We start from the raw sequence: 19,774 nt of genomic DNA, 5'->3' as shown, positions 1-19,774 counted from the left end.
GATGCAGGACTGGTGTTGGGATGCAGGACTGGTGTTGGGATGCAGGATCAGCCATGATTGTACTAAATGATGAAGAGGCATAAAAGGCTGAAAGACCTACTCCTAGCTTCTGTGCTTCTTTCCATAATTAGTGGACCCTTCCAACTTATTTTGCTTCAACTCACAAAGCACCTTTCTTTGGACTATCATTTCAGCAAACAGTGAATACCCCATTTCACCAGCTCAACAAGCTCACATGATATTTAACATCTTTAGCTCTTCTATTTTGTATAATGGAATCAGTGGGTCACTTCCAAACTACCATTTGTTTTCAATATTCTAGCAAAATCCAAGTCTGACGTTTTGATGATCTTAAATTTCTTAGCTGTTAAATTTTACTTCTTAAAACAAAGTTACATACTAAAACACAAACCATGAACTACATATTTGCAAAAAATGGTAATTATTTAAAATAAAAAACCTGTGACAGGAAGCTTATTGTCTTTATTTTTTTGCTCTGAGTCATTGGAAACTTCAGAATCTTCAGTAACCATCTGGGCATTGTTCCTGCATAACAAAAGGTTTTAAAATATAAAAATTTCTAGTACAGTCTTAAAAATAGGTAGTATTGACAATTAAAAAGATTATTGAATAATGTAACGATGATACTGAGTCAATCTCAAGATGTTTGTATCTTTAAATTCCCATGAAAACTCTAAATTTGTATGAAGGTCAAAACTGAGTCAAAAGAATAAATCCGGCTGCAGACAAAAGGGCTGAATTATGAGAAACTGGCTAAGTGTACATTTTAGCGAGTTTCATGAAGCATTAAAAGCCACAGCAAACAAATATTGCTAGAGATAAACTGACTTTCTTCAAAATTTAGTTTATTGCTCCAGAAATACTACAAAAGAACTGAACACTAACTCAGCAACTCCGAGACATCCAGTGAATCAGGGACTAAACTCACAGCTGTCGGCAGGCAAAAAAAAAAAAAAAGTGGTCTGTAATTGATAACTGGTCACTAGTCTATAGTCCAAAAACATCTTGTTACTACCAAAAGTTACATTTGTTGTCTTTGATTTTTTATGGGCAGCAGCAAATGGATGCCAGCAGGCTGGAGGGCATCAGCGACAGGGTGAAACAGCACCAGCGCAAGGGCAAGAGTATTAGTTATAGCAAGAGATTTTATAGTGCATTCTAAAAAGAGAGGTCACTTCCGTGGGGCAAAGAGAACAAAATCTACAATGGAAAAACCCAAAAAAAGGGAGATAAAGAGTGGAGACAGAAGCCATTGAAATCTGCACTTTTAAAAGACAAGACCTGACTTAGCTAATTTTAATTTATGCAGTAATTTTAAAAAAAAAATAATTCAACGAATGCAAGTTTATCAGGTACAAATATACAACATCACATACAGTATAATAGCTAAATCTATATTTTCGCCATCGGCATAAAAACATGCAAAAGAACCTAACTCCAGTTTTAACACTGACTTTTATGGAAAACTATTTTTTTCCCCCCACTTAAAAGTTGAGGTGGCATTCCTGAAAATCATTACTTAAAGTGAGGACTATCTGCATTCTCAAATTTCTTCACAAACATTTTTTCAAGTTTGCTATTTTAGATTCAATGTTATTCATTGAAGTATGTATTTACTTTTCTCTAAATTATCAATTTTTAAAAGTGAACAAATTCAGTGGTTATTACTCTTAAAATGCTGTGATGACTATACTTTAATGATCACCATACACCTTGATACCCTCTCCGCTTGCTGACAGATTGAACCATGTGCACCTATATAAAAAGAGCCCATGCCATAGCAATCACTTGATTATTTTGGGCACCATTCTTCTACATCAACAGCAAGCACTGTGGTTTTGAATCTGCCCACAAAAAACATGCACCATTATTGCAGCATAGTATCTTCGTAAAATCTTACTTTGTATTATGAAACATCTTTTCTGCATATAATGCACCAATGATGTATTTATCAAGTGGAAGAGCCTCCACTCCAGTATCTGCATCCACTGGTGTTGGAACCTAGAAAAAGTAAGTAAAAAAAAAAGTAAAATCAGACAGATCAAAATATTTAAGCACTTTTTAAAATAACTGACCACAAGATATAGGACAGAATTAAACCGTTCGGCCCATAGAGTCTACTGCGTCAATCGATCATGCCTGATGTGTTTCTCAACCCCACTCTTCTACCTTCTCCTCGTGACCAATCAAGAACCTCTCATCTGAAATGACTTAGCCTCCCCAGTCTTCTGGGGCAATGAGTTCCACAGATTCACCACCCTCTTGCTGAAGAAATTCCTGTTCAATGCGGAATCGTCTCCCCTTCACTGAGGCTGTGTTCTTAATTACCTACTAATAATTGCTCCTATCCAAATATCTTAATACCTGACATTAGAGGAGACTGCACGACCTAAAGGAAAGCACAGACCAGCACAGAGAATATGAGAAGGCACTGTTCTACACTGCACTGCTAATAGCAACTTTTATTATTTGGATCACCACAATAAAAAAGGGTGAAAAAAATATATCTCCTACACTTGAGGTATTATGTACAGATTTGGCCTCTCTACAGAAGGATGTATTTGCCATAGAGGGACTCTTATAAAGGCTCACCAGACTGATCCCTTGGATCAGAGGGAAATCTTATTCAGGAGAGGTTGAGTAAACAAGATAAATATAGTATGAATGCCCTTGCTGTTTATGAAAAGGCGAAAGTCCTTCAGGCACCATCTCATACATTCAATCAATTTTGGGCTACCCTCAAGTCTTACAAGGTTTCAATTTCAGTCATTCTATTTTCATTATTCTTCCATGGGATGCAGACATTGTTATGTAGTCAAGTCCTGATTGCCTATCTCTAGCTCCCCTGCAATTGTACCTTATCTATCCATCTGAAATGGCCTTGTAAGAGTCAACCACACTGCTGTGGACCTGGAGTCATATAGGTAAGACCAAGTGAGGACGACAGATTTCCTATCCTGAAGGGCAGGAGTGAACTATATGGATTTTTACAATAATTGAAGGTGATTACATAGTTCCAATTAAGTTTTAATTCCAGATTTTATTGAATTCAAGTTTCACCATCTGCCTTGGTGTGATGTGAACACTTGTCCTCAACGTTATCCTGGGGTTCTAAATACCAGTTCAGCGGCATTATAACCACACTGCCACTTCTCCTAAATGTTGCTAACACAAATTAATGAGTTAAGTATTTTGGCAGGGATAGAGAATACAAGCTAGTAAGTTATTTGCCGGATAACTTTACCATGGCACTACTATTTCGATCTATTCAAGACCACAGCTCACACAGACCAGAAAAAGGGCCCATGTTAATACTACAGAATATAGGAAACCAATGGCACAGACATGGTGAAAGCCTTAATGCTCATTTCAAATAACAAATCAGTCATAATCACATAAACAAGCACAAAAACTTGCCTGACACAACAGACAGATGACGTCAGAGTTTATATGTTGGACTTTTAAACATGTCCCACAAAAGACATGCTCACACTGCAGCAAGTATGGAAGATGTTCTGAAGTGGTATTAGGCAATTCTGTAAATGAAAACACACAAAATATGAAGTGAATATGATTTCACTTTCAACATACATGTTTAAACCAAAAAAGTCTAATTGGTAGCCAGTCAATATATCAAAGTAACAATTCTTTGTTCACAAATTCAGAAACCAAGCAAAAACAGCCCTCCCATTCATAGTCTTAATTTAAACAAAAAGTATGAGAATGGATGAAAGTTAGCTATCATAGCAGCTGGTCCATCCACTAGCTAGAGAGTAAGCGCGAACTCCCAACACAGCCGCTTCCAGGACTCTGCCTGATTGGAACATAATCCCAACCAGGCAATCTGCTATGAGAATTCAGGCTCACTGCTGCAACTTGACCCCCATAGCAACTGTCCAGTGGAGGGTGGAGTGGAACCTTGAGGAAACAACATTGCTGAATTGCAGGCAGATCGCTACATCGAACTTGATTCTGCTGATGTCCCACTATCACAACCTACAACCTTATGGTCTTGCATATCCCCCAGTCTACCATCAACAACAAGCCAGGGAATCAACTCAAGCTCAAAAGAGAGAGTAGGAGGACATGCACCAGGCATACTTAATGAGATTTCAACCTGATGAAGCTACAAAGCAGGACTACTTACATGTCAAACAGCTTAAGCAGCAAGTGACAGATAGAATTAAGTGATTCCATAACCAATGGACGAGATTTAAGCTCTGCAGTCCTGCCACATCGAATCGTGAATGGTGGTGGACAATTAACCAATTCACTGGAGCCACAAATATTCACATCCTCATTAACGGGGAAGCCCAGCACATCAGTGTAGAAGATATAGCTGAAGCAAATCATGCCAATCTACAGCTAAGAGTGGACAACTAATCTCTGCCTCCTGAGGTCCCCAACATCAGAAATGACAGACTTCAGCCAGTCAATTTGATATAAATAAAAACTAGTGGCACCAGATACTGGATACTGCAAAAGCTAAGGGCCCTGGCAACATTCCAGCAATAGTACTGAAGATGTGCTCCAGAACTTGACACACTCTAAGCCAAGCTGCTCCAGCACAGTTTACAACTCTGGCAACATGGAGGATTGTCCAGGTATGCTCTAAGTAGTGCTATCAAGTAATACTTGCATTGCAAGGACATGCTCACTGACACCCAGTTTGGGTTCCACCATAGCAACTCAGCTGCAGAGCTCAAAAAAAAAAATGATTCAAACAAGGGCAAAAGGAGCTGAATTCCAGAGGTGAGGTGAGAGAACAACTACCTTTGACATCAAGGCCACATGTGACTGAGTGTGGCATTGAGGAGCCCTAGCGAAATTAAAGTCAATGGGAATCAAGAGGTAAAGCTCTCCACTGGTTAGATTGGAGTATGCCATTCGAGCCTGCTTTGCCATTCAATAAGACTGTGGCTGCTCTGCGGTCCAACTCTGTCTGCAGCCCACATATCTCGATACCCTTGCTTAAGAAAGATTTAAAATCGGAGAGTCAAATCTAATAATTTTGAATTAGCATTGACCACTATTTGGAGGAAGTGTGTTCCAAACCCCCACTATTCTTTGCTTGTGGAAGTGCTTTCTACCATCTCTCCTGAATGGCCCAGCCTATGCCCCCGGTTCTAGAACGTTCAACCAGTGAAAGTAGTTTATCATTATCTGCCCCATTTTATCCTGGTTGCTGTCACACCAGGAACGAAGAAAGGTGGCTGCAGTTAGTGGAGTTCAGTCAGTTCCAGGACATCTCCACAGGCATTCTTAGTGTCCTAGCTCCAATCACCTTCAGCTACTTTAGCAATGATCTTCTCTCCATCATAAGGTCAGAAGTGGGACATTTGCTGACTCCTCAGATATGGAAGCAGTATGTTTGTCCAAATACAAAGATCTGGACCATATTCAGGCTTAGGACAAAAAGTGGCATGTAACATAAATATAAGATTAAAAATTATTGCCCAACAATGACCATCACCCTCTATACTCAACAACATTACTATCACCCAATCCACCACTATCAACACCCTTTGGATAGCTACTGACCAGAAACTGAACTGGACTAACCACAAATTCTGATTTAAAGGTCAGGTCAGAGGATAGGAATCCTGCAGTGATTAATTCACCTCCGAATCCTGCACTCCCCATACAAAGATACAAGTCAGGAGCATGATGGAAAAACTCTTCACTTGCCTGGATAAGGGCAATTCCAATAACACTCAAGATGTTGGACACCATCCAAGATAAAGCAGCCTGATTAATTGGCACCATATCCACAAACATCCACTCCCAACGCTCAGTAGCAGCATTGCATATCATCTATAAAAGGTGCACTACAGAAATTCACAAAGCACCTTTCAAACTCTCAACCATTTAGGTCTAGAAGGACAAAGGACAGCAGATACATGGGCACACCACGTTGCCCAAGTTCCCCTCCAAGTTACACACCATCCTGACTTGTAAATAAATCACTGTTCCTACATCTGGTTGCTTCACTATACAGTCACTCCCACACACACACCTAATCGGCTTGCAGATGAATCATTTTATTCCACCCAATGTCTTTAACCATAAAAAGAAGAGTTCAATCAAGACCAGTACTCAGACACATTACCACATCAGTAGGAAGACAGAAAGCTTTCCCCCCCAAGTTATTTATTGTGTGTATTATGAAACCTATTCTAATTGTGACTGAAACAGCATAAAGGAAGCATTCAATAGGATAGCTGATGACATTGGCAGCGATGTCAGGACATGTTTAAAAAAGTCAAATGAAAGGACATTAGAGCATATTTTAACATGATGTTTGTTATTAGTCATAAATAATGATGATTTTTTCTTAAATATACTGGAGACCACCTACCTGGATTTATGGCTGTCAGTTCTAGTTTTTGTTTTGGATATTGCGTGGAGTAGCTGGGGAGAAGCCTGCTGAAAAGATGGAAGCCTCCCAGCTCAGAAAAAGAACACTTAGGCAGAATCTCAGTCTCTGATGTACAGCACAGCAAGATGAATGATGAATTAAGCAAAATGTTCAATATGGCCCATTCCAATATCAAGATCGTTTCGCTGCATGTTATATGCTTTTCCCAAGTGGCATAGTGGGATTCTCACTAGACAGCAACAAATGCCCAAATGACAGTCAGTCAGTCATTGATAAAAAGCTAAATGCTGCAGACTCCGGAAACCAGAAACAAAAACAGAAAGTACCAGAGAAATTCAAGTCTGGCAGCATTTGTGGAGAGAGAAACAGAGTTAACGTCATGTGACTTGTTCAGAACAGGGCTGTAAACATCAACTTTCTCTCTCTCTACTGATGCTGCCAGTCCAGAGTTTCTCCAGAATTTTCTGTGTTTGTTTTAACAATCAATGATGACTGCACGTCGTGTTAACAGTCCACCTTGCCACAGGTCACAAGCGTACCAAAAACTTACCTTAAGCTATCCATCAAGAAAAGTATATATGGAAACCAGAGCACATTCAACTCACTGCTTGCTTCAAAAGACCATGTCAGACAGTTAGCACCAACATCTCAGGCACATCTCTCGCATCCACGGATACTGCTACCTATGAACCTTCGTGGCATATCCCTGATCCATTTACAGGAAACTTCTATACTTCAATATTATACCAGCTACTACCATGGTGATGCTGCAGCAAGGACACTCTGCGTTCAAGAACACATCCAGCTCATGGATTCAATCAGGCTGCATCTCTGGACTTACTCATTGGGATACCACTGACTTGAGCCTACATAAATGCTCACAGCATAGAGCGAGCACGGAAACAGGCCCTTCGGGCCAACTCATGTCCCAGTCTGGCCTAGTCCCATTTACCAGCATTTGGCACATATCCCTCTAAACCCTGCCTAATAATATATACCCATGCAGATGCCTTGGTTGGTAGTGATGTTACAACCAAGGTGTGAGGAATGCGGTCTCTCTAATACCACTACTCTACTGGTCATAACTAAGTAATTTTTACAGTGTCATGATATGTTATCACAATGGCCAACTGCATACATCAATCTATCCATTTCAAAATAGAAAATTTACCAGTCAGGTTTTTTTTATAAACAAAGAACCACACTATCTATTATGTTAGAACCCTGGGTGATTTATTTTTGTTCTTTTTAACATTTTTAAAATTAGGAGCTGGAAATGACTAATGGACTTTGAGGCAGCTAGAGTTAAAAAGAACAGACCAGGCACGCTTTGAGGCCAGGCGTGGAGGCTGATTGCAGGCTGAGCATTGATTAAAAAGGTTCTGGCAGACACAGTGACTCATGGGAAAAGCTGTGTTTAAACAGATAGCAGAAGTTGGCTGTTAACGGGGTCAGTACGAGGAGTTGGTGCCAACAAGTCGAGGGAAGACCCTTTGTTCAAGTAGATGGCAGGTTCTGAATGCTGACCAAGGCCTCAGGGAGAGTGGATCAATCTATCAGGGCGTAACCAGAAATAAAGTGGGTTTTTTGAACCATGTTTTCTGTGAGATGGTTCTGGAATGCTGTGGAGACATCAGGAAGATTTGAAAGCTCCACGCCTAATCTGATACACAAGCTTTAGAATCCCAAAGACAGGAAAGGTGAGTTAGAAGTATTGCTGCCTTTGCCTGGGTGAACCAAAGTGGTGACCCTGACCAATATCTCAGGAAAAACAGCCAACGAGCCCACATTTATGTATGTGAACAAATAGTTCAGGTTTAAACCACAGGTGTTAATCAGCTTACAATGCTGTTTAATAGTCTCTCTGTTAAAGAGAATTTGTATTTTATAATTTGCTAAGTCTTTTAAGGTACAAATCCGGTATCAAATGAATAATTCTCAAAATCTGGAATTGGTCATGCAAATGTCTAGTTAAAAATCATTGGAACTACTATTTGGGGGGCGACAGTTCAATTTTACCGTGATGTAAATAGAGGTTGAAATGCTGCTTTGGTTTAGCTGTCTGTTGTAACAACTATAAAACAACTTACAAGATAAAGAGGTGCAAAGCTTATTAACATTTTGGAATATGACAGTATAAATATACAACTTAAACAATGGAAACATACCAGCTGAACTAATATTAAATAAATTTTATCTGCAGAGATTAATTTCTAAAAATTCCTTAGCCAAATAACAGTTCTTCAGGGAAAAAAAGGGGAAGATATAAAATTCAAGATGGAGGACAGAAAAATTGTGGCTGTAAGAGCTGCTCTTTTGAGGTATTTTCAGTGCTGGAGCCAATTTCTTTGAATTTTAGGAGCAGTAATTACTGTTTGATAGCATTGGCATTGTTTTGGAACTTTTGAGGAAAACAAAGAATCAAAACAATGGTATTTTAAAAAGGAGACAAAGCAGTGACTATATGGGAAGTGAAACTGACTGAGAGTAAACCTGCACAGCTGTCTGACCCAGCAGTGAACCTTCATTGACTGCCTCTGCGGTTTAGTTTCAAGTATCTCAGGACATTGGAGTTCATCGAAGGAAAGTAAACAAAGTGAAATTCACAGCTGACCTTGGAGAAACCACTGTGAGGGAGCTCACAACAGGGGAGCAGCTAAGTGCCTATTTTTTAGAAGTGTAACCTTACTCTTCTTTTTAAAAAAAATCTACACTAGTGATTAGAGTGGGCTGCTTTTTTGATTGTGTTTTAATTGAGATCTGTCTCTTGATTAAAGGTTAAAAATATAAAACATACATATCAGTTAACTTGGTGCAGTGTTTTTAAAGTAGTAAGACTGGGCTATTTTCTCAGCCTATAGATTATTAAGGTGCAAAGATGGCCTTTAGTAGAGTGATGTGGTCTTCCTGACAGATATGGAAGAGTTTCCATTTTATTGATGTCGTCAGCAGGAAGTGTTTGGTTGCAAATCCCGTCGGACTGCATGGATCAATTGGAGCAGCAGTTAATGGCAATGAGGAACCTACAGGAGCCGGGGGGCATGATGGATGGCAGTTGCAGGAAGAGAGAAAAACCACAGATACAGCCAGGGATAGACAAGACTGATAGTTTAATGTTCCAGGGTATCGATGTTACTTGGTTGGGGTGGGAGGGGTGTAAGAGAATAGGGGGAGTGGTGTTTTGATTAGGGATAACATTATGGCTATTCTTAGGGAGGATATTCCTGGGAATATGCCCAGGGAAGTTGTTTGGGTGGAACTGAGAAATAAGAAAAGGAATGATTACCTTATCAGGATTGTACTATGGACCCACCCCCAGTAGTCAGTAGGAAATTGAGAAACAAATTTGTAAGGAGATCTCAGTTATCTGTAAGAATAACAGGGTGGGTATGGTATGGGATTTTAACTTTCCAAACAGAGTGGGACTGCCATAGTGTTAAGGACTCAGATGGAGAGGAACTTAAGCGCGTACAAGAAAGTTTTCTGATTCAGTGTGTAGTTGTACCTACTATAGAAGGAGCAAAATTTGACCTACTCTTGGGAAATAAGGCAGGGCAGGTGATTGAGGCGTCAGTGGAGGAGCACAATGGGGCGAGTCTTCATAATTCTATTATTTTTAAAATAGTGGTAGAAAATGATAGGCCTGATCTAAAAGTTAAGGCTCGAAATTGGAGGAAGGACAATTTTGACAGTATTGGGCAAGAACTTTCAAAAGTTGATCAGGGAGGTGGGGTGGGGTGGGGAATGTTTGCAGGTAAAGGGGCAGCTGGAAAACAGGAAGCCTTCAAAAAAGTGAGATAACAAGAGTGTGGAGACATTATGTTCCTGTTAGGGTGAAGTGCAAGGCTGATAAGTGTAGGGAACAGTGGATGACTAGAGAAATTGAGGTTTTGGTCAAGAATAAGGAGGAAGCATATGTCAGGTAGAGACAGCAGGGATTGAGCGAATCCCTAGAAGAGTATAAGGGCAGTAGGAGTTTAAAAAAAAAAGGCAAATCAGGAGGGCAAAAAGGTGACATGAGATAGCTTTGGGAAATAGGGTTAAGGAGAATCCAAAGGGATTCTACAAATACATTAAGGACAAAAGAGTAACCAGGGAGAGAATATGGCCCCTTAAAGATCAGCAAGGCTGCCAATGTATGGAACTGCAGGACATGGGGATACTAAATGAGTACTTTGCAGTGTTTACTGTGGAGAAGGATATGGAATATAGAGAACATGGGGAAATAAATAGCAACATCTTGAAGAGTGTCCATATTTCAGAGGGGCTGCTGGACGTATTAAAATGTGTAAAGTTGGATAAATCCCCAGGACCTGATCAGGTGTACCCTGGAACTCCATGGGAAGCAACTGCTGGACACCTTACTGAAATATTTGCATCATCTTTAGCCAAAGGTAACGTGCCGGAAGACTGGAGGTTGGCTAATGTGATGCCACTATTTAAGACAGGTGCCAAGGAAAAGACAGGAACGACAGACCAGGGAGGAGCCTGACTTCAGTGGTGAGCAAGTTGTTGGACAGATTCCAGAGGGACAGGATTTACATGTGTTCTGAAAGGCAAGGACTGATTAGGGATAGTCAACATGGCTTTGAGAGTGGGAAATCACGTCTCACTGACAATTTGAGTTTTTTGAAGTACTATCAAAGAAGGTTGATGAAGGCAGAGCAGTGGACGTGATCTAAATGGACTTCAGTAAGATATTTGACAAGGTTCCTCATGGTAGACTGGTTAGCAAGGTTAGATCACATGAAATACAGGGAGGACTAGCCATTTGGATACAGAACTGGCTCGAAAGGTAGAAGACAGAAAGTGATAGCAGAGGTTTGCTTTTCAGACTGGAGGCCCGTGACCAGTGTGCCACAGGGATCAGTGCTGGGGCCACTGTGTTTCGTCATTTACACAAATGAGTTGGATGTGAACATTGGAGGTATGGTTACCATGTTTGCAGATGACAACCAAAATTGGAAATGTAGTGAGCAGTGAAGGAGGTTACTTCAGAGTATAACAGGATCTTGATCAGATGGGCCAATGGGCTGAGGAGTTTAATTTAGATAAGCATGAGGTGCTGCATTTTGGAAAGGCAAGTTAGGGCAGGACATTGAACAAAGAGACCTTGGAGTGCAGGTTAGTAGTTCCACGACAGCGTAGTTCCACATAGATGATAATGAAGGTGGCATTTGGTATGCTTGCCTTTATTGGTCAGTGCATTGAGTACAGGAGTTGGGAGATCATGTTGAGGCTGTACAGCACATTGGTTGGGCCATTATTGAAATACTGCGCGCAATTCTGGTCTCTCTGCAATAGGAAGGATGTTGTGAAACTTGAAAGGGCTCAAAAGATTTGCAAGGATGTTACCAATGTTGGACGGTTTGAGCTATAGAGAGATGCTGAATAGGCTGGGGCTATTTTCCTTGGAGCATCGGAGGCCGAGGGGTGACCTTGTAGACATTTATAAAATCATGAGGGGCATCAATAGTATGAATGGACACGGTCTCTTCCCCAACATGGGGTGCGGGGTCCAAAACCGGAGGGTTTAAGTTGAGAGGGGAAAGATTTAAAAGGGATCCAAGTAGCAACTTTTTCAGGCATTGGGTGGTGTGTGTGGAATGAGCTGCCAGAGGAAGTCGAGGAGACTGGCACAATTACATCATTTAAAAGGCATCTGGATGGGTATATGAATAGGAACAGTTCAGAGGGATATGGGCCAAATACAACTAGATTAATGTAGGATATCTGGTTGGCATGGACTAGTTGGACCGTAGGGTCTGTTTCCTTGCTGTGCAGCTCTATGATTCTAAATGCTCCAGTTGATGTTCAGCTAGCATCCTGTAACATACAGGTATGTTAATAGGCATCTGTGGTTGGCCCTGGGGATCTTTTCAGACATAGTTCATTCAAAGGGTGCCAAGAGGAAGTCTTTAGAAGCTTCTCAGACGATAGCTGTTTCCAACTCTGTCACTAGATTACCAGAAGACTTGTCAAAATAGGTGGAATATCATGGGCTAGTTGACTTCTCTTGGCAGAGTACACACCGAATGAACTAACTAATCTCAAACAGCCACAACTCCTGACACACAATCACAAACATTGAAATGCCACTTCCTGTAAATAAGCTCCAGTAGTCAGTCATGTGGCTTACAGCAAAGACTTGTCCTTTTAGTGACTCTTTAACACCGCCAAGTTAATACCACCTCAGTCTTTCAAATGTATCAATTTTCACAATTAACACAAGTACTCAGAAAGCATTAATAAAGGGAAACAACTTCATAATGCCTCCACCTTTGGAAGAATGAAACACCACTTGAAAAGCATTGGGTGAGAGTGTACGGACAGCTTTGATAGCATGTCCTTATTACAGCAGGAGCACAGCTCTTGTAACTTGGTTGGAGAACCACAACAGCTGCTGCCTCAGAGCTGGTAACCCTAAAGCTGCAGCTCATAAGGCCACTTGGGCCCAAACCCTCACTTTGAGAAGGCCTGTTCTAGATAAAACATCAGCAATTACATTATTTTTTGCCGCAATCTTTAAAACAGTGATAGGGCTACAATAGTAAACTCCGCTGAAACAGTCTGGCAATTTTTCCCCCCCCCCCTCAAGAAAGGAAAAGGATTGTGAATGTAACCCAAACATTGTGTCCTCTGCCTAAAGGCAGCTGTTTGGCTAGCAGCAATGTTTCCATACCTCCTTGGCCATTAACGTGCCTCAATTTTCAAGCCATCCAATATTTCAAACCATCTCTGTGTAACGTCTCTTTCAAGTCCATTTCTTAAAACATGCCCTACTCAGACTCTGTCTTTTCCCATTTTTGTTCAATAAATTTCTGTGAATTAACTTTCTACAGGACCTCATTCGTTATTTTTCCCATTCTTTCAAATCTTCTCAAACCTACATTTAAAGCTTTCAGCAATTTGTCTTCTCCTTCCCTAAAAGGCTACCTTTCCCACCATTCCCTCTACAACTTGCATTTTGAATTGTTCGTTCAATTTTATTTAGGAATTGTTACCGAATGTCATTTAATATTGCTTTGTTCTTACTTCTTCATTGCATTTTCTATTTACAGATATTATGCTAAATTGCACCTGTTTTAGTCCCCTTCCTTTTACGAACCTATAAGTATTTCTTAGTGATGGACAAAACCAAAAAGTGACATATATCTCAATATTCATTCCAAAGCTCATGCTTGCACTTCGCAGTGCTAAAAGACATTGGTGTTGACTGAAGAGAAAAAAAACTTAAGAAAAATATACAAAGGGTGTTGTGGTAGTGTCCCTACCTCTGAGCCAGGAGGCTCAGGTTCAAGTGTATAAATATATCTGAACAGATTGGTCAGAAAATAATTTCCATAGGACAAACAGCAACTAGGGCAGCCAGTGCATCAGGGCCATGTTTAATTAGAATGAGCTTGACAGCAGTGCTGTAGATCATGAGATCTCTTCAATTTCTGTGTAGAAGCATAGGCGAAAGTAGTGTTTGAAGATTGACACGCCACTTGCTGTAAACAAGCTCAAGTAGTAAAGAAGAGAGGAGTGTGCCTAAGGATAAAGCTTAAAGGAACATCCTGAGCCCAAAGAGCATTGTGCAAGTTAAACTTTATTTTCAAGACAAAGAACAGTGCAGCACAGGAACAGGCCCTTCAGCCCACCAAGACTGCACCAACACATGATGCTTTTCTAAAAGAAAAACCTTTCACGTCCACTAGTCTGTAGACCTCTATTCTCTACCTATTCGTGTATCTGTCAAGATGCCTCAAACATTGCTATCATATCCACCTCCACTGGCAGGTTGTTCCAGGCACTTATCACTTCAAAAAAACTTGCCTCTCATCTCTTTTAAACTGACCCCCTCTCACCTTAAACTTATGTCCCCTAACAATTGACACTTCTATCCTTGGAAAAAGACTGCAGCTATCCCATGCCTCAAACGTCAAACTCTGATCACCCCTCATCCTTCGACATTCAAGTCAAAACAAACTAAGTTTCTCCAATCACTCCTAACAGCCAATAACCTCTATCAGGTAAAATCTTGTTAAACTATTTCTGTATCTTCTCCATCCTTCTTGTAGGATGGCAACCAGAACAATGCACAATACTCCAAACGTAGCTTAACTGAAAGCTCTACACAGGTGCAACATGACTTGCCATTTTTTATAATCTGTGACTCAACCAAAGGCAACTGCATCTTGTTAACCACCTTATCCACTTGCACTGCCACTTTCAGAGAACTGCACAACTGTACACCAAATCCCTGTGTTGATGCTAAGGGTTCTGCCATTTACTGCATAGTTCCTTCCTCCATTAGATTTTCTCATTCTGAAGAATTCATATCAGACTTAAAAACAAATTGTTTCTTTGCTCATAGACGCTACCAGACCTGCAGAGTTTCTCCAGCATTCCATTTGTTACACTTTCATTTTGAATGCTGCACCCCCAAAACAAGAACAGCTTCTATACTGTAGATGCTAAATTGCTCCACTTATGTTCATTTCATATTCCTAATATCAATTTTACTGTTCATTAACAATATTAAGTACAAACGCTGAATTAACATTCTACCAAGTCGACGGTATTACTTTTAAACTGTACAACACATAGAACATAGAACACAGAACACAGCACAGTACAGGCCCTTCAGCCCACAACGTTGTGCTGACCTACTATCCTAAGATCAAACTACATTATACTATCATCCATGTGCCTATCCAAGAGTCGCTTAAATGTCTCTAATGTATCTGACTATCTGTATGGGTAGAAATTAGAAATAAGAAAGGAATGATCACCTTGATGGGATTGTACAATAGGCTCCCCCAGTAGTCAGAAGGAAATTGAGGAGCAAATATATAGGGAGATCTCAGGTACAGGTAAGAATAAATCAAGGTTGTAATAGTAGGGGATTTTAATTTTCCAAATATTGACTAGAACTGACATAGTGTTAAAAGCTTGGGTGGTGAGGAATGTGTTAAATGTGTTCAAGAAAATTTATTTTACCAATGTGTAAAGCTACCTAAAGAAGGAACAAAATTTTACCTTCTCTTGGAAAGTAAGGCAGGGGAAGTTACTGAAATGTTAGTAGGGGACTACTTTGGGACTAGTGATTGTAATAGCATTAGTTTTAACATAGTTATGGAAAAAGGATAAGTCTTTCATAAAAGGTAAAGCTCTTAATTGGAGTAAGGCAAATTTATTGGTATGAGACAAGAACTTTCAAAAATTGATTGGAGTAGACTGTTCACAGCTCAAGGGACAACTGATAAGTGAGAGGCCTTTCAAAAGTGTGATAACGAGAGTTCAAAGGCATTATGTTCCTGTTAGAGTGAAAAGTAAGGCTGGTAAGAGTAGGGAACAATGGATGATAAGAGATATTGCAGTTCTAGTCAAGAATAAGAAAGAATTATGTATTAGATATAGACAATAGGATAGAATAAATCACTTGAAGAGTATAAAAAAAAAGTATAGGAGCATTCTTGAGGGAAATTAGGCAAAGAGGCGATATAAAATAACCTTGGCAGATAAGGTTGAAGATAATCCAAAGAGATTCTACAAGTACAAGTACATTAAAATCAAAACAGCAACCAGAAAGAGGATAGGGTGCCTTAAAAACCGAGGTCATCTATAGGTTGAGCCTCAGGAGGTGGAGAGATACCAAATGAACATTTTGCGTCGGTTTTCATTGTGAAAAAGAAATGGAGGCTACAGAACACTCAGAAATAAATATTGATGTTTTGAAAACAGTGCACATTACAGAAGAGGAAGTGCTCGCGGTCTTAGGAAACAGAGGTGGATAACTCTCGGGAGCTGATCAAGTGTATTTCAGGATGTTGTGGGAAGTTAAGAGAAGAAATTGCAAGATCCCTAGCAGAAATATTTGGATGATCTATAACCACGGATGAGGTGCCGGAGGTTGGCTAAATTTGCGCCTTTATTTAAGAAAGGCTGTAAGGAGAAGCCTGGGAACTACAGACCTGTGAGCCTGACATCGGTGGTGGGCACGTTGTTGGAGGTGATTCTTAAAGACAGGAGTTACATGCATTTGAAGAGGCAAGGCCTGATTAAGGATAATCAGCATAGGGTAGGCAATGGCCTAGTGGTATTATCGCTAGACTATTAATCCAGAAACCCAGCTAATGTTCTGGGGAACCAGGTTCGAATCCCACCCCTGCAGATGGTGCAATTTGAATTCAATAATTAGGAAAAAAAAAACCCATCAGGTTCACTAATGCCCTTCAGGGGAGGAAATCTGCCACCCCTCACCGGGTCTGGCCTGGCCTACATGTGACTCCAGACCCACAACAATGTGGTTGACTCTCAATTGCCCTCTGAAATGGCCTAGCAAGCCACTCAGTTGTACAAACTGCTACAAAGCCTCAAAGAAATGAAACCGGACAGGTCGCCTGGCATTGACCTAGGCACCAGAAATGACAATGCCAGAAACAAGCCTGTTGACTCTGCAAAGTCCTCCTCACTAACATCTGGGGGTTAGTGCCAAAATTGGGAGAGCTGTCTCACAGACTAGTTAAGCAACAGCTTGACAGTCATACTCACAGCAACATACCTTACAGACAATGTCCCGGACACTACCATCACCATCCCTGGATAGTCCTGTCCCACCGGCAGGACAGACCCAGCTGAATTCCAGAGGTGAGGCGAGAGCAACTGAGTGTGGCATCAAGGAGCCCTAGCAAAACTGGAATCAATGGGTACTGGGGACAAACTCGGATGGTTGGAGTCATACCTGACACATAGGAAGATGGTCATAGTTGTTGGAGGTCAGATATCTCAGCTCTAGGGCATCTCTGCAGGAGTTCCTCAGGATAGTGTCCTAGACCCAATCATCTTCAGCTGCTTCAATGACCTTCCCTCCATAAGGTCAGAAGTGGGGATGTTTGCCGACAACTGCAGTGTTCAGCTCCTCCGATACTGAAGCAGTCCATATTCAAATTCAACAAGATCTGAACAGTATCCAGGCTTGGGCTGACAAGTAAGTGACATGCACACCACACAAATGCCAGGTTACGACCATCACCAAAAGACAATCTAACCACAGTCCCTTGACATTCAATGATGTTGCCATCACTGAATCGCCCACTATCAACATCCTGGGTATTATCATTGACCAGAAACTCGACTGGACTCATCACATTAACAGAGAGGGGCTACAACAGCAGGCCAGAAGCTAGAAATACTGCGGTGAGTAACTCGCCTCCTGACTCCTCAAAGCCTGTCCAACAGTTATAAGACGCAAGTCAGGAGTGTGATGGAATACTCCACACTTGCCTGGATGAGTGCAGCCCCAACAACATTCAAGAAGCTTGACACCGTCCAGAACAAAGCAGCCCAACTGAATGGCACGACATCCACAAGCTTCTACTCCCTCCACCACCAACGTTACCACCAACACCTCCACTACACTAGTGTGTACTATCTACAAGATGCACTGCAGAAATTCACCAAAGATCCTCAGTCAGCACCTTTCAAACCTACAAACACTTCCATCTAGAAGGACAAGGGCATCAGACATATGGGAACACCACCACCGCCATGTTCCCCTCTAAGCCACTCACCATCCTGACTTGGAAATATATCACCGTTCCTTCACTGTCGCTAGGTCGAAATCCTGGAATTCCCTCCCTAATAGCATTGTGGGTCAACCCACAGCAGGAGGACTGCAGCGGTTCAAGAAGGCAGCTCACTACCATCTTCTCAAGGCAACTAGGGATGGGCAAGAAATGCCAGTCAGCCAGCAATGCCCACATCCCATAAATGAATAGAGAAAAAATAGTTTTGTGCAAGGGAAAAAATGTCTCTCAAATTTGATTGACTTTTTCAAGGAAGTAACTAAAAGGATGGAGGAGGGCAGAGCAGTAGACATTGTTTACATAGACTTTAGTAAAGCCTTTGACAAGGTTCCACTTGGTAGACTAGTTAGTAAAGTTAGATCACATGGGATTCAGGGTGAGTTTCTCAATTGGATACAGAATTGGCTTAATGGTAGGAGACAGAGGGTGTGGTGGAGGGTTGTTTTTCAGACTGGAGGTCTGATACCAGCCATGTTATATAGTGATCAGTATTGGGTCCACTTTTGTTTGTCATCTATATAAGTGATTTGGATAAGAGTATAGGAGACATCCTTAGTAAGTTTGCAGATGACACCAAAATCAGTGGCAGTGAAGAAGGTTATCTAAGATTACAAAGAGATCTTGATCAATTGGGTCAATGGGCTGAGGAGTGGCAGATGGAGTTTAATTTGCCTAAATGGGAGATATTGTATTTTGGTAAAACAAACAAGGGCAAGACTTATACAATTAGTGGTACAGCCCTGGATAGTTACATAGAACAGAGAGACCTAGGGGTTAAGGTACATAATTCTAAGGTACATCCATGTAATCTGGGGATTGGACCTGTCTGTAGCACTTTGTCCCTAGGGTACCTACTGCACCACCTTGTCACCTTGACAGGAGGCACCTGGAGAGTGATTGAAGTCCCTCATCAACATCTTGCTGATCAACAATGACTAAAGTGATGGAATACAGGTCCATTCTATGAATGCACCTGGCAAACACCAAGTGTCCTGCTGGATTTCAGTCACCACAGCTTTTGCCAACCTGCCGAGAAAGACAACCGACTGCACGCATGCTGGAGCCAGCATGGTACTGGCAACAATGGTGGTTTCCTCCATCCTTCATACCAGCTTACCAAGTGTCTCTGACAAAGCGGTGCCTCTTCCTGCAGGATAGAAAAGTGGGGTGTTTTCTTCCCCCAATCGACTACATAATTCAAAACGCGTTCCCATTTAACTCAGTACCTAGGGCCAATCAATGGTAAATCAGAATGAAGACCTTCTTACGCAAGAAACAAGACTCGTTAGTTTGGGGAAAGGTGTGAAATACCGAGACTCGAAGAAATTTATAGCCTTCAACCCAAGCCGGGGCACTCAAAAATGTTTCTTATTCAAGCATATCCCAGGCAGTAAATCAGTTCCTTTACTGGTCAGAAGCACAAAACAGATCCAACGAGCCACCGATATTTGTACTCACCGGGAATTTGAAAGACTTTCCGACAACGTAAACACACCCTCACGCCGTCCCCTCCCTCCGCCATTTTACACCGACCTCGTGATAAAGTCCGCCTGGCCAGGTCGGATAGACGTCAGCGCCTCTTTCGAGCCTGCGCAGATTGAGGTATTAACACGTGGCCCGGATGATGTCTCACTGACTCTTTGTTAATGTGTCAGTGTTGGAAGTATCCAACGCCAAAAAGAGCCTTTGCTGTTGACGGTTTTTGTGTGGGACTGAGAATAGACACACTCAATTTATCCGGGAAATAAGGTAGTACTTCCTTGTGTGCGTCATTTTATAATAGTTGATTTATATTAATAAA

The 19,774-nt window shown here is 41.2% G+C and overlaps 1 protein-coding gene across 1 annotated transcript in view; it reads right to left on the bottom strand.

Moving 5' to 3' along the window:
* LOC125483309 overlaps positions 1 to 19,536 on the bottom strand; it is a 69,458-nt gene extending 49,922 nt beyond the window's left edge. The window contains exons 1-4 of the mRNA XM_048597940.1: positions 19,432 to 19,536; positions 3,439 to 3,557; positions 1,922 to 2,022; positions 461 to 546 (exon numbers count right to left, since the gene is read on the bottom strand). Coding sequence (XP_048453897.1) covers positions 461 to 546; positions 1,922 to 2,022; positions 3,439 to 3,557; positions 19,432 to 19,495 — 370 coding nt within the window. The 5' untranslated portion in view covers positions 19,496 to 19,536. The remainder of the gene's footprint in view (positions 1 to 460; positions 547 to 1,921; positions 2,023 to 3,438; positions 3,558 to 19,431) is intronic.
* Positions 19,537 to 19,774: the final 238 nt, after the last annotated feature.

Source organism: Rhincodon typus, chromosome 6 (assembly GCF_021869965.1).
Source record: "Rhincodon typus isolate 14 chromosome 6, sRhiTyp1.1, whole genome shotgun sequence".
NCBI classification, from domain to species: Eukaryota; Metazoa; Chordata; class Chondrichthyes; order Orectolobiformes; family Rhincodontidae; genus Rhincodon; species Rhincodon typus.
This window is presented reverse-complemented; position numbering and strand designations above follow the sequence as displayed.